Source organism: Lacerta agilis, chromosome 16 (genome assembly GCF_009819535.1).
Source record: "Lacerta agilis isolate rLacAgi1 chromosome 16, rLacAgi1.pri, whole genome shotgun sequence".
Lineage (NCBI taxonomy): Eukaryota > Metazoa > Chordata > Lepidosauria > Squamata > Lacertidae > Lacerta > Lacerta agilis.
The window spans coordinates 28,022,932-28,045,080 of NC_046327.1; the positions used below are offsets into that span (position 1 = coordinate 28,022,932).

The 22,149-nt window shown below is 43.6% G+C and overlaps 1 protein-coding gene across 1 annotated transcript; it reads left to right on the forward strand.

Moving 5' to 3' along the window:
* The first annotated feature begins 323 nt into the window (after positions 1-323).
* Positions 324-15,196, forward strand: GPR156 (G protein-coupled receptor 156). Its single transcript, XM_033173752.1, has 9 exons — positions 324-626; positions 1,619-1,752; positions 3,198-3,333; positions 4,581-4,691; positions 6,996-7,121; positions 8,196-8,291; positions 10,089-10,325; positions 11,636-11,797; positions 13,890-15,196. Exons 1-9 carry the CDS (start codon positions 507-509, stop codon positions 15,174-15,176), a joined length of 2,409 nt encoding a protein of 802 aa, XP_033029643.1. The 5' UTR covers positions 324-506; the 3' UTR covers positions 15,177-15,196.
* The last annotated feature ends 6,953 nt before the right edge of the window (positions 15,197-22,149 follow it).

The following is a 22,149-nucleotide window of genomic DNA, read 5'->3' on the forward strand; positions in this document are numbered from 1 at the left end:
GTCTCGTTGGATCAAACCAAAAGGCCCATCTAGTCTAGCATCCTGTTCTTAACAGTGGCCAACCCAATGCCATTGGGAAGCCCACAAGCTGCACCTGGTTGCAACAGGGCATCCTCCCCCTTTGTGCTCTCTGGGAACTGGCATTCAGAGGCATAATGCAGGCATAGGCAAACCAGCCCCTCCAGATGTTCCGGGACCACAACTCCCATCATCCCTAGCTAACAGGACCAGGGATGATGGGAGTTGTAGTCCCAAAAATCTGGCGGGCCAAGTCCGCCCATGCCTAATGCCTCTCATTCTGGAGGTAGCCTTATGCTTTGACCTTGATTGTTAACTTAATTGCTGCCATGTTTCTGTCACTGTTTTGCTTATGATCAACCCTCCCTCCCCCTTTTCAGGACACCCTAGAGTGGAGGAATTTGTTTCACATCTTGCTTGCTGCCACTGGATATACCCCTTCTTGAGTTTCTTGGGACTGCGACACGGTAAATTGCACTGCCCAGACAATGTGGTTGAACGAAGGCTTACAATGCGCCGTGGAAACGGGATTCAATTACTCTAACCAGTGCGATAACACCCAGGAACAACAGCAGAAGACCCTGCAGAACCACTGTACTATAACAATTGTGGGTAAATGTATAAGGAAAGAGTTACAACTTTTAATGTTATTTGAAGTAAATATATGCCAGTTAAAAATGTGTGGGTTTTTTTTTTATTCTTATAATGTTAGGATGGAAGAGCATTTTAAGAGCCAGTGTGGTGTAGTGGTTAAGAGTGGTAGACTCGTAATCTGGGGAACCGGGTTCGTGTCCCTGCTCCTCCACATGCAGCTGCTGGGTGACCTTGGGCTAGTCAAACTTCTTTGAAATCTCTCATCCCCACTCACCTCACGGATTGTTTGTTGTGGGGGAGTTACAGGTAGGTAGCCGTGTTGGTCTGCCATAGTCAACACAAAATAAAATAAAAAATTCCTTCCAGTAGCACCTTAGAGACCAACTAAGTTTGTTCTTGGTATGAGCTTTCGTGTGCATGCAAAACTTAGTTGGTCTCTAAGGTGCTACTGGAAGGAATTTTTTTATTTTATTTTGTGTTGTGGGGGAGGAAGGGAAAGGAGAATGTTAGCTGCTTTGAGACTCCTTCGGGTAGTGAAAAGCGGTATATCAAATCCAAACTCTTCTTCTTCTTCTTAAGCTGGACCAGAGGCAAGCAACTTTATCCCCAAAGTGGGTGGCTTCCAACATATATCAAAACATTATAAAACATTAAACATTTAAAAACTTCCCTAGACAAGGCTGCCCTCAGATGGCTCAGGGGTTGGATAACTCCATACTCTCCAACATTCCTCCGATGAAAATAAGGATGTCCTAAGGAAAAGCGGGACATTCTGGGATTAAATGAGAAACCAAGATGGCTTCTGTAAATCTGGGATTTTCCCTGGAAAATAGGGACACTTGAGGGTGTGCATTCTCTTTGTGGATATTAATTATTTCTGGTTTTCCTGAGGTGGCCAATATAGCTCTTAAATTATGCTGCTTCAAGTGAAGTAGGTTTCCCTTTGACACCTCATCTGTCTTTGAGACAAAGGGGTTCTTACTATCTCCCATCTGTCTTTCCTCAGACATCCTCTGACAACAGTTGTAAGAACTCCCCTTTTTCAACAGCCATCTTGGGCATTGCATGGGTCTTTCTTACCAGTGGAGTCCTGCTCAGTTTCTTCTTTCTCATCTTCACAATTCACTTCAGAAAGAACAGGTAAGGCCAGGAATATATTGTGGCCATGGGCAAACTGCTCTAAGGCTCCATTGTTCCGGAGAAATCTGTTGCTATCATACACAGTATAGAAAGGCATTTCTTTCTCTGTACATTTTAAAATTAGCTTTTAAAAGAGCAGAATATATCATGTCGTGCAAACTGCACGATTGTCTCCATTTACTTTGCAGATATTTAACAACAAATATTCCCAAGGTTGCCACAGGTTAATAAAATGGTTTTTTTAAGTCAGCAAAATAAAACATTGAATATAAAACGGTTGAGAACAAATTCAGAACAAGCAACAGAAGAATGCTTCTATTTGATGGCTGGAGGTCTGGGAGGAATGAAAAGGTGTTTACATGTCTCCAGAAGGACAACTTCAGATGCAAAATGTGAAAACTTTGCAAAGAGGCTTAGGTATGTCTTCTGCTGTGCAGGAGCTGAAGGTCAGGAACTTAATAATAATAATAATAATAATAATACTTCTAATTTATTTATTTATTGAATTTATATAGGCCTACTGCCCTATACCCAGAGGTCTCAGGGCAGTTCACAGAAAAGATCAACATAAACTTACTAAGAATCCACATCCTAGGGACTTCATAAGGAAAAGGAGGACATTCTGGGATCAAATCAGAAACCGGGGTGGCTTCTGTAAATCCGGGTCTGTGCCTGGAAAACAGGGACACCTGGAGGATCTGGAAGGCTTTGTGGTGATTTTATGTGTTCCTTTTTTTGTTGGGAGAAGCCCCCTATTTTGGAAACTGCACCTGAGCCCCCAACCACTTTAATCCAGCCTTGCTACTGAGTGATGTCACCTGGGAATTTCTAGTGCAGTGTCATCATTATGCTGTAACAGTATGGTGACAACACCCATTGGTACATCTTCTTTTCATCAATGATGCTGTGGAAGAGATGAACCAGCGCCTTGGATTAGTAAAGGGATGGTTGAAGGCCAACCAACTAAAGCTCAATCTTGGCAAGATGGAGATGTTTTGGTTTCAGAGATAGTATTGGGACTTCTTTGGATGACATTACCAACTTCCTTAGGTATCAGGACTGCAGCCTGAGGTGCTATTAGATTCAGCCCCCTAGCTCTGGAGGCCCGATTGTCTTCAGTGGTAAAAAGCACTGGGGAGCATTGAAAAAGGACTTCTCAGATAAAGCATAGCAAGAGGGGGAAATTATTGCATCAGATGGTTTGTAAGAGTGGGACAAGCCTGACTTCTCTATCCAAGGGAAGCTTGGATAGCTCACTTGGTTAGAACATGGTGCTGATAACTCCAAGGTTGCAGGTTCAATCCCTGTATGAGACAGCTGCATATTCCTGCGTTGCAAGGGGTTGCACTAAATGATCCTCAGGGTCCCTTCCAACTCTACAATTCTATGGTTCCTCTTTCATAACCCTTGCCTCCATGTTTTCTTATCTCCTTTGTCTGCTGGAGGATTGTGAAAATGTCCAGTCCTAACCTGAACATAGTGACCCTGCTGGGCAGTGGCATGACCTACAGTAGCGCTTACCTCTTTGGAGTTGAAAAACATAATTCATTGACCAGGCCATCCATGGAGATGCTTGTTCAGGTGGGTGAAAGCCAGAGGTGTGGCTCACTGGGCATTGCTCTTGTGGGGAACATTTTTATATTGCACATCAGGCAGAATTCAAAGGGGTGCGTGGACAAAATATGCATGCTCACACAGATTAACACTGCCCCATAGTTCCCCTTCAGAAAGAACTCTTCCAGAATGTCCAAACTGTGTGGTGTAGTGGTTAAGAGCGGTAGACCCATAATCTGGGGAGCGTTATTTGCCATTGTATAGTTCCTTTTCGGGCCAACCAGAAGAAGATTTACGAAACAGAGACTGAAATCCGGGTATCTTGTTGTTATTTTGGCATTGTGTATACAGTCATACCTCGGGTTGTGCTTCATGCGGGTTGCGTTCGCTGTGGGATACAAACGCGCCGAACCCGGAAGTACTGGAACAGGTTACTTCTGGGTTTCAGTGCTCGCGCATGCGCATAAGCACTGAATCATGCTTCGCACATGCACAGAAGTGGCGAATCGCAACACGCGCATGCGCAGACGCGGTGCTGCAGGTTACAGACATTGCGGGTTGTGAACACGCCTCCCGCATGGGCCACGTTCGCAACCCGAGCATCCACTGTACAGTGGATGCTCGGGTTGCGAACGTGATCCGTGCAGGAGGCGTGTTCACAACCCACAGCGTTCGCAACCCGCAGCACTGCCTCTGTGCATGCACGGGTCACATTTAGTGCTTCTGTGCGTGCGTGAGCACCGAAACCTGGAAGTAACCCGTTCTGGTACTTATGGGTTTGGCAAGGTGCGCAACCCAAAATCGTGCAAGCTGAAGCGGCCGTAACCCAAGGTATGACTGTATTATTTAAGATTTCATGAAATAGAAGTTGTTGAAATGTCATACATTATTGTTAACAAATTTCTGTAAACCAACATACAGAGTTGTTTAGTTTGTGATTTATCTCTTTCTATTCCTTGGGTGGGAGATTGAGCTCAACAGTAGTTCCCCAGCAATAAGCTCGTGGAATTGGCTCCCAAGATGTGAACAGGACCATGAACAGGATAGCATTGTTAGTGGCACTGAAGGCTGCTGAGGGATCCTAGAGAATTAGTGGGGTCACACTTCTTCTGTCCTTGTAGCAGACTGGCTGCCATTATTTTTTAAAGCTACAGGAGATCTTGATTACAAATATCCCAAGTTTATCTTGAACCTTAGCTTTATGGACCTCTGTGTTTTTCTCTCTCTCTCTCTCCTCCTCCTCCTTCTCTACAACCCAACATGTACCCCTACAGGTGAGAATCAGCTTGTTGTGTATTGGGGTCTCTCTGGCTTTTGGCCCCATTCTAGGGAAAAGCTGGCGGTTGTATAAAGTGTTCAGTCAGCAAGTTCCAGACAAGAGAGTGGTGAGTTCTTATAATGTACATTCAGCTGTCAGAAACAAATAAGACTGGGCCACAGTTATTGGGGCTAAAATACACATGTTGGAAGCAGTCACCATGTATGGGACCGGATTCAGTGGCCCCTGGACAAAGTGCCCTCAGTGAGACCTGCTACCTGGAGGTAGCAGGCCTCACCTAGTGATACCCCCTCCCTCCTGTCAATGGAACTTCCCTTCAGCAGTGCTGGGCTCAGAAAATGACAGGTGGTTGTAGAGGCTGGCAGTCTCTTGAATCTAATTTCAGATTAGGGGGCCTTTCCTTTAATTCCCATACAGCTTTTAGCCTCGTGCTGGGAAGACGTACTCACCACTCAAAATGGATAAGTAAAGGTAAAGGACCCCTGGACGATTGCGCCCAGTCAAAGGCAACTATGGGGTAGGGGCGCTCATCTCACTTTCAGGCCAAGGGAGCTGGCGTTTGTTCATGGACAGCTTTCCAAGTCATGTGGCCAGCATGATTAAATTGCTTCTGGCACAGCAGAACACTGTGACGAGTGCCAGAGCGCACGGAAATGCCATTTACCTTCCTGCCACAATGGTACCTATTTATCTACTTGTACTGGCGTGCTTTCAAACTGCTAGGTTGGCAGGAGCTGGGACAGAGCAACGGGAGCTCACCGCGTCACGGGGATTTGAACCGTCAACCTTCTAATCAGCAAGCCCAAGAGGCTCAGTGGTTTAGACCACAGTGCCACCCGCGTCCCAGATAAGTAAAACCACCATTATCAAAGGGGGAAAGAGAACCATGGTAGTACCAGCTGCATCATCTTAGCTGAATGTCTACAAGATACAGTTTTCTGGGCCAATGGCACACAAGCACTGACTGAATTGTGCGTGGATATGCAGGATGGAGTTCAGGGGCATTGCCTCCCCAACCTATCCCCAGATCAGTGGGCCATGCAGGCTTACTAAAACGAGCCATATGTCATCCCAACCCACACAGCCATAATGACACCAAGTACTGTTCAGGTACCATTCCTGTGACAAAGGGCCACAGAAAGCTGTCCCCTCTCAAGGAGCAGCAGACGGCAAGACTCCCATAAAGCTTTAAATAAAGTTTGTTTGTTTGTTTGATTTTATTAAATTTGCATGCCGTCCTATACCCATAGATCTCAAGGCGGTTCACAGTACCACTCCTTTTTATGGAGGCTGCTGTTATTTAATATTTTAGGCAGTGCTTTCCCCCCTAAAAAAAATGTTTAGGGGTACTCTCATTTTGTTTCAAGAAAATCACCATTTTATAGTTCAAATTGGGGAAAATAAATACAATAAATGGACAAAAGTACAAAGATTCACAAAATGTTTAGGGATATGCGTACCCCTGTGTACTCTCCCCCCCCCCCCCGAAAAAGCACTGGTTTTAAGTATTGGTTTGTGCTTAAATTTTGGTGACCACGGTTTTCATCAGTATGGTGTGTTTTTAAACGGATTGTAAGTCATCTAATAGCTTGGCTAGACTTTAAATGTTTAGTGGTTTTTAATTATATTGTTACACGCCACCCCAATCTCCTTGTGAGATTCCAAGGGCTCCCAGCATTTACCCAGGGTTCATGTTTCCTTTGGAAATGAGGCACAGCGGAGACTGTGGTGTCATTAGGATATATGATCTATTTACACATATAAAGCCTGAGCCTATGACGGAGGGGCTCCTAGGATTCTGTCCCTCCCATGGCTGCTGACTTGCATTCAAACTCGCAGCCCACATTCCTCTGAGACTGGCCACCCGTTTTCCAGCTTGCAAACTGCAACTATCTTTTCCTTTTGCTTACATCAGGCAAACCTGCAATCCCAAAAACTCTACTACTGGCCTTTGATCTTCTACCTAACTCTGACGTCAGGGAAGGGCTTCACCCATTTTCCTGCTGGTGCAGTTTTAGCTTTGCTGATGACTTCCTTAATAGGACACCACCCTCCCTTATGTGCTCTTTTAGTGGTCCATCTCTCCAGGCAATTACTTCATCAGGAGGCCAGTCTGTCTTATATTTTAACATGGCTTATATTTTAACCTGCTAAATTCAGCATCTGGCACCCAGAAATTAGAAGGGGAGTCCAGGCACTATAAAGAATTTGTCTTCTGTAGTGTTAGTTTGTCATTTCACTCCTTTTGGAAACACTAGCTGGTCCTGATTTCTGGCTACGTTCTGCAGTCTTGCTTATCTCAGTACTGAATATGGTTTTGGGGGAAACTCCTCTGTGAGCGCACAAAAGATGAACTGCGATATTGACACATCACATCACAAAGTGAGCAAGTTGAGTGTCTCTTTTGCAGATTATCAAAGATTTCCAGCTGCTGGTGATGGTGTCTGTGTTAGTGCTGGCCGACATTATCCTGCTCTTGATATGGATGTTCGTGGATCCAGTCCAGTGTCTCCAAAGTCTCAATGCAGATCTGAAGGTAAGATGAGGAGGGAGTGCAGATTGGATGGCTGGACATAAATTGTGAATATGGGTGCATCACTAAGAGAAAGCTGTACACCCTCCAAATTTTAAAATATGAAAACAAGGAAAACTCTGCCCCCATATACTTGGATGAGGTCAGGTTGGAGCTTTGAGTTAGAAGACAGAACCAATGCAATCTCCACTGTAAATGTGCTATAAATGAGAACTGAGGCAGACCATGAGCAGATAATTCCCAAGGCAAACCTCAGAATATTGAGTTAGTCAAACATGTAACAAACACATATGTAACACATTGCTGTGGAATTTAGCTTGTAGAATCAGGTATTTTAGGACACACTTTTCTTTTTTTATTGTTATGGAACAGTGACTATCAGAGAGAAGTGACTACTAGCCTGGCAAGGTGCTTAGTAAATCCATGCCAGAGAATTATTATGCGCAAACTTCAACAGGCTTTTGTACAGCACTGTTTCCATTTTACAGCTTGGGAATGTAGAGGCTGAAAGATTAAAAATGCTGGCTAATTAGAAGATTCATCACACAGAAGTAGTCTGATGACGACCAGTTCTGGTTTACAAATGGGAAACAATGAGGCTAAAAGAAAGCAGTGGTTGAAATGGGTGTGATTGTGGTTGCTTTCAAAATACTAGCTGTTCAATACGCACTCAGCTTGATCCGCTTGTGGAGAGTTTAGATAATGTGCTTCAAAGCATGTGTTATCCTGCTTGACAGTGCATTTTCCAGTCACTTTTCTTATCACAAAATAAGAAGCAGGTTTGTTGGGTAAAAGCTCCAAATATGCTTTAATAGTGCAGCCTGAATTTGCCAGGATGATTGAATCCCACCTGAAAATAGTGGCAATGTACCGGTAGATGCTGCCAGTGATTGTAGCAAGCAAGCAAGCAAGCAAACAAACAAACAATTCCAGCATATCCATGTGAATCCATTATTTATTCCATGTCTGATTTCAGTACTGAAGTGCAATCAGAAGTAGACATTTCAATTCTGTTGCATACTGGGCATTTTGCAGATGGGAAGATGCCTTCTGTTTTGTGTTTCAATTCTCTGCTAGGTGACAGAGAGAGGTTTGACTTGCACAGTGAGCCAAGGGTACTTCTGCACATCAATGTACTCTGATCTTTGGCTTCTTCTCTTTCTGGGATTTAAGGTATGAAATTGGTTCCAGTTTCTCGTTGAACATGGCTATTTATTTTTAGAAAATCAACCAGGCGAGGGCAAACTGTGTGACAAACACCACATCTCATCTGGCCCTCATACCCCCACGTTTCGCAGATGAACTTTTATAACACTTGTAACTCATTGTTGTACCCAGGGCCTCTTCCTGAACATTGGCCCCTCTGCTGGTACACATTGTAAAAGCTCTTCTCTGCTCTGTGTTGTATTATGGACGTGGGTGGTGCTGTGGTCTAAATCACTGAGCCTCTTGGGCTTGCTGATTGGAAGGTCGGCGGTTCAAATCCCCGCGACGTGGCGAGCTCCCGTTCCTCTGTCCCAGCCCCTGCCAACCAAGCCAGTGCAAGTAGATAAATAGGTACCTCTGCAGCGGGAAGGTAAACGGCATTTCCGTGTGCATTGGCTTCCGTCATGGTGTTCCGTTGTGCCAGAAGCGGTCCAGTCATGCTGGCCACATGACCTGGAAAGCTGTCCGTGGTCAAACACTGGCTCCCTCAGCCTAAAAGCGAGAGGAGCGCTGCAACCCCATAGTTGCCTTTGACTGGACTAAACCATCCAGGGGTCCATTACTTAAAAAAAAAAAACACCTATTATTTTATAGCAGGGCTAGTGAACCCTACTGCCTTTCCAGAGGTCTTTGGAACTTCCAACTCCCACTGTTTCCAGCCACCATGGCCAATGGTCAAGACAAATGGAAGTTGTAGTCCTGCAACATCTAGAGAATCTCAAGTTTCCCATACCTGCCTTGCCTCTCTTATTTTATAGGCACTTCCTTGCCTCTTCTGTATTTAATGCTTGCTAATTATCTGGTAAGACTGCATGGTTGGAGGGTTCTTGGTAGGTGGCCTAATTCAGACTCTATCCTTTTCCAGCAAATTGTTGCTTTCAACTTTCCCTTTAAATCTGCAAGGGAGGAACAGATTATTGAATGCAATTGCTAGATCATATTGGCCAAACGGATTTTAGTTTAAATCAACAGTAAAGGTGCTGACCCTGCAACAAATATGTGTCTGAATCTGATTGGGTTTCTGCAACATTGTTATACATGAGGCTGCCTCTGAAGATGGTTTGGAAACTTTAGCTGGTGCAGAATTTGGCCGCTAGTTTGCTCACCAGGGCAAGATGGTTTGAGCATATAACGCCAATCTTGGTTCAATTGCACTGGCTGACAATTAGTTTCTGGGCCCAATTCAAAGTGCTGGTTTTGACCTATAAAGCCTTAAACAATACCGCCCCGTCCCCCACTCCAAACAAGCAGTTTAAAAGGCCATAGATTGTTTAATTAGCCAAAGGAGAAGAGGAATGTTTTTGCCTGGTGCCTTAAATATAAGTAAGGCAGGAAAGTCTTCCACAAGCACGGAGCCACTGGAGAAAATGTTCTTGTGTTGCCACCCTCCATACCTCTTGTGGAGGGGGGCACACAAAGAACAACCTCACATGATTTGGATCACAAGGTCCAGATTGGTTTGTATGGGGAGAGGCGGTCCGGTCCTTCAGGTATTGCGGGTCTGAGCCCTTTATAGATCAAAACAAGCACCTTGAATTGGGCCCAGAAACAATATTTTTGTGTTTTTATATTGTAAACCACCCTGTGATCCTCAGAGGATGGGTGGTATATAAATTTAATAAACAATTAAAATAATAATAAGGGGGTGGTTAATTGGAAGAAGATTACACTTTACTAAAATGCCCACATTCTGCAAAATGCTAGAGCTCTTTCTCCTGAATTAACGCTTCTATAACCACGTGTTGTTGTTTTGTTTCACCGCAGGGCATCCTGTTGATCTATGGGGCCTACCTTGCTGGTCTGACAGATGATCTCAGCTGTTCACCTGTCAATCAGTCCCTGACCCTCATCATTGGGATAGCCATTATTTTCCTCTCAACGGGTGTTATGCTCGTGGTGAATCGTTTTTTCCACTTGTGGCACAACCTGGTCTTTGGATTTACCTCAGGAGGAATCTTTGTCTGCACATCTACAATCAATTGTTTAATCTTTATTCCACAGGTAAGAAACTAGAGGGGAGGAAGAAGTATCCCAAATCATTGCTAACTGCCCCCTGCCCCCCCCCCCAGAAAAGCTCAATATGCTTCCCCAGAAATGAGATTTGTAAAGGATAGCTGAGGTGCTGGCAGTGAGCTGGGAATGCATTACTGAAATAATTTAGCCTCAAATATGTATAAAATAGCAGTTATCTGTTTGTTAATCTACCAGCGGATGGAAGCAGCCTGTATTGTATTGTATTGTATTGTATTGTATTGTATTGTATTGTATTGTATTGTATTGTATTGTATTGTATTGTATGTAAACCACTTTAGGGAACCTTCTGGATTGATAGGCAGGGTAGAAGTTAAATATATACAGTGGTACCTTGGTTTTCAAACATCTCTGTTGACAAACATTTCGGTTTTCAAATGTCGTAAACCCAGAGGTAAATGCTTTGTTTTTTGAACACTTTCTCAGAAGTTGAGCATGCCATGCAGCTTCCACTGAGTGCAAGATCCTGAGGCCTTGCTGTCGGTTGTTGAGTTTTCAGTTTTCAAACGTTTCAGAACTTGAACGGTCTTCTGGAATGGATTACGTTCGAAAACTGAGGTACCACTGTACTGGAAGTCTGTTCCAAAACCAAAGCATTCCAAAATCAAGGCGTGCTTTCCCATAGATTAATCTGTTCCAGGCTTTTAAGAACAACCCCTAAAACAGCAATTTAACATGAATTTTACTATCTAACGAGACCATTGATCCATAAAATGAAAGCAATAAACAATGTACTGCAGTCACATAATCAATCAATCAATCAATCAATCAATAGCTGAACTAGGTTCCACATAGTCACAAAAAACAAAAAAGGCACAAAAATGCAAAATAAATAGCAAAAACAGGCAGACCTCAGCATAACACTCAAAATGGAAGGGTGGCACTCAAAACAGAGCATGTTCAGCTTCCGAAAAAAGTTCGCAAACCAGAACACTTATTTCCGAGTTTGCAGTGTTCGGGTTCCAAGTTGTTAGACTTCTAAGCCATTTGAGAACCAAGGTACCACTGTATAGGATTAGAAATCTATCTGCATGAGCAATGCCTTTTCATATTAGGAGTAGACCTATCAAAAATGAGAAAAAGGTTCAAATTTGGCATTAGCTTCAGGTATGTGTTGTGTTTACAGACAGAGGCCTAAGCTTATAATGCAGCTTCAAGGATAAATGTTTTTGTCTTCTTATTTCTCACTTGTTTTCCCCCTCTTTCCATCTTCGTCATCTTTCAGTTTTCCTCTGATATAACTGATTTATAGGTCTACAATATACTTTAATGTCCAGCAGGTCAGAAAATGGAAGGCTTTTGAAAAACAGAAAGATGACGTCAACAATATGGCCAAGTATTTTACCAGCTCAAGCAAGAACTTCCACTCTACCATGTACAGCGATGAAGAGATCTACCAGCTGCTAGGGGAAAAGAATTCCATGCTGCAGCAGCTTGTAGAGGTGAGAAACTTCCACTCAGTTGTGGCGGCAAACAGTTGCTAGCATATAACAACACCCTGTTGGGGGGGGGATTTATACTGGCTGCCAGTCTGCTACCAAGCCAAGCTTTTTGGTACTAAAATATCACTCAATCAATCAATTTCCTTTATTGGCATAAGAAAAGTGCATCGTATACATGGATCAGAACACAACACAGTTAACGAAACACAGTAGGAGATACTTTAGGATAAAACTGTCCAGACATTGTGAGGTATGAAAATGGCTCTTAGGACCTATGGTGACGTAATGTCGCAAGAACAAACAACTTAAAAACCTTGCCCTGTTTGTGAGCTTCCTAGAGGCGTTCAGTTCACTGAATGTTGGATTTGACAGGCAGGTAGTTTGATTCAGTGGAGCAGTTTCTAGGAGAGAATATCATTTTGTTTAAATGAAGAGATGCTCACAACATTCTGTCAGAAAACTAATCCTATCTTTGAGAAGAAACCATAAATGAATATCACAGATGCTGTGTGTGTCTGGACCCACATGCATGTCCAGCACGTTTGTGCATTCCTACACACACTACTGAGAGGTTTCGAAGGTTGTAGCCGTTATGAATACGTGTTTACCCTTAACTTTATGCCCCAAGAAGTTTGTTCACCAAATGAAGTAAGGCGAGTGGCAAAATGGAAAGCTTATTTATTTAATTACATATTTATAATACACACTTCCATAAAAATATATATATAAAGATGGTATACAACTCATCAGAATAAAATCGGCAAAAAAACAATAACATAAAATCGTCATTTAAAACATCAGTAAGTACTGATTGGTTAAAATGAAGAAAGGGAGGGATGTTTCCTATAGAACCTCTGCTGGTAGGGAGTTTCATAGGGCAGGACCTGCCACAGTGAAATATACTCGGAGTCCAGTGTGAATTTCATGCTCTTTATTCAGCTCATAGTAGTGAGGAATGCAGTTTCCCCAAAACGTTTGCTTTATATACACTATTTACACAATGGGCCCCACGTGATTGGCTAATTCCGGGATACTCCTGTATGCCAATCGGAGTGCGGATTCACTTCCACCTGGAGCTGGATTGGGTGGCTCCTGCGGACCAATCAGACTGCTGCAATCTCAATCCTATTGTTCTGGGACCAATCAGACTGGTGCATTTTGGATCCTATTCAACTCAGTACATAACACACAGTAAAGGCTTGGTCCCTTGTGAACCTCAGGCTGTGGGGAACCACCAAGAGTGTCCCATCAGAGGACCTCGGTGATCCAGGTGGAGCATAAGGAATCAGACAGTCCTTAAGGTAATTTGGCTGCAAGTTCTCCTCCATGGTTGCACCCCATCTATAGAACTCTCTTCCATAAGATGCTCACCTCACCATTGTTGTTTATTTGTTGTTAGGTTGTGAGTGGGAGAGTCATTGTTCTGTTTTCCTTCTGGTTTTTTAAAATTATGTTTTGTGTTTTTATCTTGTGTTCTTATGCCGTGAACTGGATTTAATAAATACATGAATATTTTTTTCTTGCCAGACAACAACCTTTAAAAATAAATAAATATTCCAGGCTTTTAAGATCTAATGAGAGTTCAGTATTGATTTGGATATTCTGGTTTTATGTTGCTTATTTTTTTATGACTATGTACTTGTAACTTGTACAGTCTTACCTTGGATCCTGAACGCCTTGCGACTTGAACGTTTTGGCTCCTAAACACTGCAAACCCGGAAGGGAATGTTCTGGTTTGCGAACGTTCTTTGGAAGCCGAACGTCCGATGCAGCTTCTGCAGCTTCCAATTGAGTGCAGGAAACTCCTGCAGCCAATCGGAGTCTGCGCCTTGGTTGTCGAACGTTTTTGGAAGTTGAATGGACTTCCAGAATGGATTCTGTTCAACAACCAAGGTATGACTGTACTTGTACATGGCATAGATAATTTATTTTGGAAGTACAGTATATGTTAAATAACTGCATATCTATTCATTCTTTCTGAATTATTCTACCTCATTCTTCTGTATAGGCAGAACTTCTGTTTTTTACCTGCACACACTTCTGTTTTTTACCTGCTTTTCTGACAAATTTTACCTTGGTTTATTCAATACAGAAAGATACAGCAATTGCGACTCTTCAAGAGCAAGTGAATAATGCTAAGAAGAAGCTGATGAGACTTGTGACTGCAGAGGAAAAATACAATGCAATTGACTCTCCATTTCCTTCTTCTTCCTACTCTGCAGCCAATTGTTCTTATGCAGCAGTTGAAAACCCAATGAGTTATCCTTTTTCACCTGGTCAGGTGCAAAACTCAAGGCAGCATCCTAGGATCTCACATTCACAGTGCAAACCAGGATTGCTTAGTAAAAAAGATTCCACTGATGATCTGGAATGCACAAATCAACACCAGCAGAATATACTGCCAGAAATTACTGTTGGGTACAGACCTCTGAATGGATGCAAGAATGTCGCTGGTCATTCAAGTGACCAAGATCAATGGTTCACCCAATATACCACCACACTTAGTATGGGTACCCTACAGGACCCACTCGGGCAGAGTTTTTCCACACCGAGGGAGGAAGCAAAGCAGCCATGTATGCCTCAGAGGCAGCTCCCAGGCATCAGCTACGTGAGCAGCGAAAAGCTTCAGGAAATATTGCAAGAGCTAAGTATGAACCACGTTGCTATTGCCCAGATATCTCCCAGGGGGCCCGAGCAAAGTGTAGATTGCAACATGTGCACATTATGGGAGCCAGAGGAGATCCAGGCAGGAGAGTCTATGAAGCTTAGTCCTCATAAGTCAAGACAGGGGATGAAAACCCCCAACTCCATGGCTCCTGATACTTGGCATATTGTGGACAAGGCAACCAGCAGAAGGCAAAGAAGTTTCAGTGGATTAACAGAATTTCATCAGGCTGCAGTGGGAGACGCTGAGGACAGATGTTCTCTGCATCAGCCACCCTCTTTGTCATCACCAGTGGTGAAGAAAATGCTTAACTACAAGGCTGAAAACTGGCCCAAGCATTCAAGCAACGATGGGTGTGGCTGGCTCTTAGACAAATGCCAAGGGAAGAATTGCGTGTCCACTCTTTATCTTAGCAGATCCAGGAATCTCCGTCATCATCAGAATTTTCTGACTCACACAGTGCTCGGCCCCGTCCCTTCTCAGCACTTTTATCCCGATTCTGATTCTGGCAGCAGTTCCTCTCGGAGGGTAACCCATTGCCACCACAGGCAGCGCTGTGAAGTTTGCCACTGCAGCCTATCTTCCTCTAGTGATAGCTACATCACTGATACAGATCCCGAGCTTGGTGCGGCCCTGGACTCCTGTGCAAAGCTTTATGGCAAGCGCCAACCAGTTGTGAACTTCATTGAGGATTTGGAGCCCACCTACGTGTAGGAGTTGTCAAGTCAAGAGCCCACCCCACCCCCCGATATTTCAGGGTGGAAACCTGAGACCTGGGTTGGCCCCTGGTGGTATCATGGTGTGCAGGCCTCCCCCTGCTACCTTGAGGGGGTCAGGTAAACCTTGAGACCAGGTCAGCCCTGGAGGTCTGGCAGGGAGGGCAGTGGCATGCCATGGGGGGGGGGGTGAAGTCCCAGGTGCATTTTTTAAAAGAGGATTTAAGGAGCTGCCTCCCAACAAGCTCGCTCATTGAGGACAGAGACTTCTGCAGCCAAGCTGGTGCCAAATGAAATCGCTCCGTTTTCCTTTGGACCACATCAGCAAGACCAAGCGGTTTGTGTGCTCTTGTCATCTGGGCAGCCCAGAATCTCCATACACACTGCCCAGGCTTGCGCCTCTGAGAGAAGTGGAGTTGTGTTGGGACTTTAAAAATGGTTGCCTGTGTTGCCATCTAGTGGCAATAAATCAAGAGAAACAGCTTTGAATGAAAATGGAAGGCAATTGTGGGCTAACTGAACTTGAACCCATGCCTATCCAAATATAGTTTTCTGTGTGGCGTTTTATTAACCACATTATGTAAGAAAACTTGCTGGATAGGTACATCCTACGGCCCTGCTATGTCATCGGCTAACGTGGAGGAACTAGCACTGACATGATGTAGCTGTGATCCTAACTGCAGTGTTTATTGGATAGCATCATTTGTGAAGCAAGCTCTGACAGCAACATGGAGGGATGGGGCTGCCAATTTTTTCATTTTTGTAGATCCCCTGTGCCTTTCACAGCTGACAGAGGAGTAACACAACTTTCCCAATCAGCCACATGCCAATGCTGGGCAGCACAGGGGTGCCAACCTTGAATAAAATATTCGGGGAGGCCAGGTAAGTCCCGCCCCACATCACACGGTGGAAGGTGCACACACAACATTTGAATGGCAATGTCAAGCAACTGGGGGGGGCAGCCCCCTCAAATATTTTATTGGGGGTGCCAAAGGGACCTCAGCCCCTAGAAGTTGGCTGCTTTGTGGCGGCAGCTGTTATGTTTGTCTACAAAGCACTCTCGAAAGCCCAGGAGCCCAGTAAGGGTTGACTAGATGGCAGCCTTCAGACAGGTTTCCAAATGGTCATTGCTGGTATAGATATTGCTTGACCTACACACTACTGAGAGTAAAGAACATATTCTGTCTCTAGTGACTGACTCTTCTGTTTAGTGTGTCTTGGCTTTGATCTTGCAATTAAAAAAAATGAGTCATGAGGCAACAGGTTAAGTTGAGTTCTCCATGTTTACCAACAAAAGTGGCTTTGCTTCTCATTCCTTTCATTAGTACATGATGATATTTTTTTTCCTAATGAGAACCTCCTGATCTAATTGCCCGCAGCAACTTGGGGGAGGCTAGCCAGGTCTATAAATTTAGAACAACCTAGTGAGGAAGCTCATTCCATAAGTGGAGCCCCAGCTGTTGAAGCATCTCAATCCTAGTGATGAAGCAGCGAGCCAAGGTAGCAAGCGTCTGAATGACTAGAAGGTAAACACCATCAATTCATTCATTAAATGCCTAACATTAAACCAAAGTAAGGGCACTGTGCGTTAGGAACTAAATCCTGCAAACTTATAACACATGAGCTAAATTCTAGGGGTGATATGCCTGCCGAAACCAATTTTTTTAGCTCTATCCTAGCAGGGAGGTCTTTGAGGGTACTGTGAACCAGAAACCTATATTAAATTCTAGTTTTGGGAAGCAGGTAAGACAAAAAAGGCGAATTGGTGCTCCTGATTCTTCCTTTGCAGCCATGGCTTGAACTTTTTTTGCACCTGCTGCAATACATAGGACACTGGGTGTAGAAAATGTGGGTGTGGCTTGCCAAAAATAGGTCAGTGGGCCAACCTCTGAGTCCTGACAGGCCATCAGTGAGTAGGCAATGCCATAGATCTTTGGGTTTTCTACACACCAGCTGTTGAGTTCCTCACTTAACAGGATCAACTCACTTTTTGTAGGCCTGTATACTTCTGCATGAGCATCTATTAGGAACAAACTTTTTTTTCCAAATAGTGGCTGGAAAAGACTGGAGCTGTACCGATTCAAGAGTGTGCGTGCTCTGCTGGAGACTGCTAATATATGTTAGGGGCAGTCCTTGACCACCTTTTCCAGATCTTCCAGATATGGCGACTTTACTTAACTTTTGAATTGAATAAAGTTTTCTTTTGGGAAATCCTAGGTTGTGTGTCATGTAATTCCATCAGAAATTTCTAAGAAGGGACAACCACTTACATGCCACACAAAATACAGCTATCCTCTATCCTTAATTTGATATGTCTGGTCTAAAAAAGCCCAAGATCTCCTAAGAAGCAATGCATTACCCCAGAGAGGAGAAATTCCTGCTCTGCACATCTTATTTTGGAAACATTCACTGGGGTATGTTCCAGATGCTCCAACAACCAGACAACTACTTTCTTCAGTAGGGGCTAAGTCTGAGACTGGGAGATCATTCAGCATTCCTATGCTGACAGCCCAGTTGGCAAATGATCTTGTAAGCTGCTAAAGCCTAATGGTGTAGCTGAGTTGCTATCATGGTTTTCAGTGCATTATTTCCCTTATATAGTCCAACTAAAGGTTCTGTTACAATGGTGATATGTTTTCCATAGATATTGGTGACATTTCAGTGTCTAGACTCTCTTTTCCCATCAAATAGCACTGTTCTGGTTTATTTAGTGCATTGCAAATCCTCCTTGGGATTCATGTTACGTGACAGACAGTTTTCCATTGGATGAAGCACTGGAAGGCTTCTTGCCTGTCTCCCAGGTGACACAAAACTCATTTTCTTAGCAGGTGTTACAAAGGTTCCAAAAGTGCTGAAAACTTTGGAAGGAACCAATGATGCCGATTCAATATCCCTAGATGTACCCAAGTTTTGTGAAAAATGGCAACTATTCAATACCTGAGAAACATGGGAAATGTCCAGTTTGCTAAATTGTTATCCTCTCAACATTACTAGCGAGTCCTCCATTCATGGAGCTAAAGGTAAAGGACCCCCTGGACAGTTAAGTCCAGACAAATTTGACTATGGGATTGCGGTGCTCATCTCGCTTTCAGGCCAAGAGAGCCGGTGTTTGTCCACAGACAGCTTTCCAGGTCATGTGGCCAGCATGACTTTATTGAACCACTTCTGGCACAATGGGACACCGTGCACAGAGTGCACAGAAATGCCGGTTACCTTCCGTTCATGGAATGGGGCAGCTGAGTAATTGCTACTTTATAGTCCTCACAGTTCCATCAAGCTGAGCTGAGGGTTTTATAGGTGTTGCCCATTTGGAAAACTCCAGGGGAGATTATGCCTTCTTATTCCAGTCTCTTCTGATCAGTTTCGATTATCCCTCAGAAGGCATATGGAACGACCCTGGATTTAAACTACAGTGGTACCTCGGGTTACATACGCTTCAGGTTAGATACACTTCAGGTTACATACTCCGCTAACCCAGAAATAACGCTTCAGGATAAGAACTTTGCTTCAGGATAAGAACAGAAATAGTGCTCTGGAGGCGCAGTGGCAGCGGGAGGCCCCATTAGCTAAAGTGGTGCTTCAGGTTAAGAACAGTTTCAGGTTAAGAACGGACCTCCGGAACGAATTAAGTATGTAACCAGAGGTACCACTGTACTTTGACTGGCTGCTCTCTGGATATGAATCCCAGACTTTGCTCCCCTCAGTGTACCTAAGCCTGAGGATTTCTTGTAGGGCTGAAAATGTCTGTACATCTAATTTATATGTATTTCACTCTAATCTAGTCTGTGTGCTTTCAGCAATGTTCAGCCAAACAAGGTGGGTCTTTTCCCTTGTACTACTGAGACCTTTACAGTTTTCAATTGTCCTTTAGATGTAAAAGAGACACTTACAGATCCTGTTATTGGGTTATCTTACCCAGTGTAAGCTTTGTGTGTCACTGTGGCATTGGCCAATGGATCCAAGCCTGTTTTATACTGTTGGTCTCTCCATTGAGAACTGTAATATAAGCTCCTGTATCTATATGCCTACATTTTGACTGCTCGATTGTACAGTTAACATTATAAAGTTCTACTTAGGGACGGGGAAATACTTCGAAAGTTTGGTTTTCCACATCACTTTGTGATTTCCACCCCCACCAAATAAAAAGTCTTCATGAAATTCATCAGCATTTTAGTGTGATTTTATCCCAATTTCATTTTGTGTGTGCACATTTTCCAAAGTATATACATTTTTTGCCAAGAAAACATACACAGTATACAGTAATGCATTTCTGCATCTTATTTCCACTAATGTGCCTTTGTATGCACACTTTACCTTACCATATGCATGTTTGTACACATTCCTTGGCTGGAGAACTGCATTCCAAAATTCAGAGAAGTACAAATGTTGAAGGATGGCTGTGTTTCAATTCATGTACTGTTTCAGAAACTGGGCATGCTGCTTGCATGTAATTGGATAAGGTGTTGTTATTGCAGGGATTGGTTCCATGAAATTTATCCATTATCACAATCAGTCTGGGAGCTTTTTCTGACAATTACTTGTTATATCATTCCATCTATTGACACTGTCCTCTTTTCAGATTTGAAAGGATCCAGCCCCTTGTCCAGGAGGAAAACGGTTCAGCCTAGAAATGTAGAACACAGATGAAATATCAGGTGCTTAAGAATGGTCAGTAAGAATGGATACTTTGCCGAATGTCTTCATAAGTTGACTCCATGTGCTCTATAATGTGTATTAATTCTGAAGCTTCAGAGAAAAGTTTATATCAAGAGTGTCCCAATTGGGAGGGAGGAAATCTCTTGATGCTATTCGGGGTTTCTTGTCATTCTGTATAAACAGATCCAACAGCACAATCCTAACCATAACTACTTAGAAGTAAATCCTATTGAATTCAATGGTGCTTACTCTCAGATAAGTGGAGTTAAAATTGCACCTAAAAAGTCATTCTATTTGTGGGGAATACAGGGTGGGTGGGTTTTACAGCATTAACTTTCATTAGTAACAACAGCTTCAGCTTAAGCCATTCCTGTTTACTTTTTAATGTTTTATTGTAATTTTATTGGTGTTAGCCGCCCTGAGCCTGGTTCTGGTCGGGGAGGGTGGGATATAAATAAAATTTATTTATTTATTTATTTTCTAAGAACTCTCTGTGAGCTGTTAATGGTTTGGGTAAAGTAGAGTGTGGAATGCTGCAATATCTTCTTCCCTTGGCTTTTCCAGAAGCACAGTGACGCATTGTTGTTGTTGTTCAGTTGTTCAGTGGTGTCCGACTCTTCGTGACCCCATGGACCAGAGCACACCAGGCACCCCTATCCTCCACTGCCTCCCGCAGTATGGTCAAACTCATGCTAGTTGCTTCGAGAACACGGTCCAACCATCTCGTCCTCTGTCGTCCCCTTCTCCTTGTGCCCTCCATCTTTCCAAACATCAGGGTCTTTTCCAGGGAGTCTTCTCTTCTCATGAGGTGGCCAAAGTACTGGAGCCTCAACTTCAGGATCTGTCCTTCCAGTGAGCACTCAGGGCTGATTTCTTTAAGGATAGATAAGTTTGATCTTTTTGCAGTCCATGGGACTCTCAAGAGTCTCCTCCAGCACCATAATTCAAAAGCATCAATTCTTTGGCGATCAGTCTTCTTTATGGTCCAGCTCTCATTTCCATACATTACTACTGGGAAAACCATAGCTTTAACTATACGGACCTTTGTCGGCAAGGTGACGCATAGTAAACAGCAAATGTACTAGCTATTTCTAGAGTGTTAAATAGCTATCAATGGTAGAGGATTTAACTGTAGAGACAATTATTGTATTAGTCTTTTGGAGAGCCCTTAAGCAAAGCCTATCTGCCCTTGTTCTTTTTCCATGGTAATCTTGCTTTAGAAAAAGAAGGACTTTGGAGATATTATTATTTTCTATAATACTTTAAAAATCATACTGCTCGTATGGCTATACTTCTCTTCCAAATTTTCAGTTTTACTGATCCTTTGCAATCTGTTGTTTTCTTCCTTGTTTTTTCACGTTCAGTGTTATACAGATACATTTGCCTCTAATTATTTAAATGCATCCCATTCTATTAAAAAAACAATCAGGGTAGACATAGCAAGCAAAGCATGGAGAGTGGGGATGGCTGCTCTTTTGGCTTTGTGTGTATGCAAGTATCTTATCACTTCTTTTTTGCCTGTGAGTGCCTCACGGCATTTTTGGGATGAATCTGCATGTATGATGAAGGTGAGTTGCCCCAGCCTCTCTGGACGGCTTCCAACCTTTTTGCATCTTGGTGTTTGGCTCATGAACAGTTCTGAATGGATGCAGTTCTTATAGAGTTTTGTTTTACAGTGGTACCTCGCAGAAGTGCTCAAATCGCGCGACTTCCTTTTTTGGGGTGTTCCCCCCCCATGTGTTCGAGTTACGCCCGCCCGTGTTACGCACGGCAACCCGGAACGGTTCGGGTGCGTAACCTGGGGTTCCACTGTACTCAGTAACATGCAACAGTAACAACTCTCTCTAGCTACCCAATCCTTCATTTGCATGTGGACCGGAGTGAGAACTGCAGTCAAGGTGGGCAGAGTGAAACTATATACACAACACCCCTAGTGGCCTAGGGTGAGAACTTCAATACATAACAGACCCAGAAAGCTGTCTGTGTTGGACAAACGCCTGCTTCCCTCAGCCTGAAAGCAAGATGAGTGCCGCAACCTGTCACCTTTGACTTAACCGTCCAGGCACATATAGAAGCCTGGTCAAAAGGACAGCATTTTTCACATGTGAGGGCAGCAGGCTAGCATAGGGGGTACAGGGCAGGTCATATGCTGCTGGCTGCTCTGGCCACTCCCACTACCTCAGCACTTGATGGAGACAAGTGCCTCACTCTGCCTCATGGTAGGGCCAACCCTGATTAACATACTATGTCACTTTAAATGTGCTTATGTGGGAAAGGTGGTTCTGGGTCTGTTTTTTGTTATTATTATGTATTTT

Coding starts and splice junctions, on each gene's coding strand:
- GPR156 (XM_033173752.1), top strand. CDS start 507: ATGTGGTTGAACGAAGGCTTACAATGCGCCGTGGAAACGGGATTCAAT. Junction 627..1,618: donor ACCACTGTACTATAACAATT/GTGGGTAAATGT, acceptor GTCTTTCCTCAG/ACATCCTCTGACAACAGTTG. Junction 4,692..6,995: donor AAGTTCCAGACAAGAGAGTG/GTGAGTTCTTAT, acceptor TCTCTTTTGCAG/ATTATCAAAGATTTCCAGCT.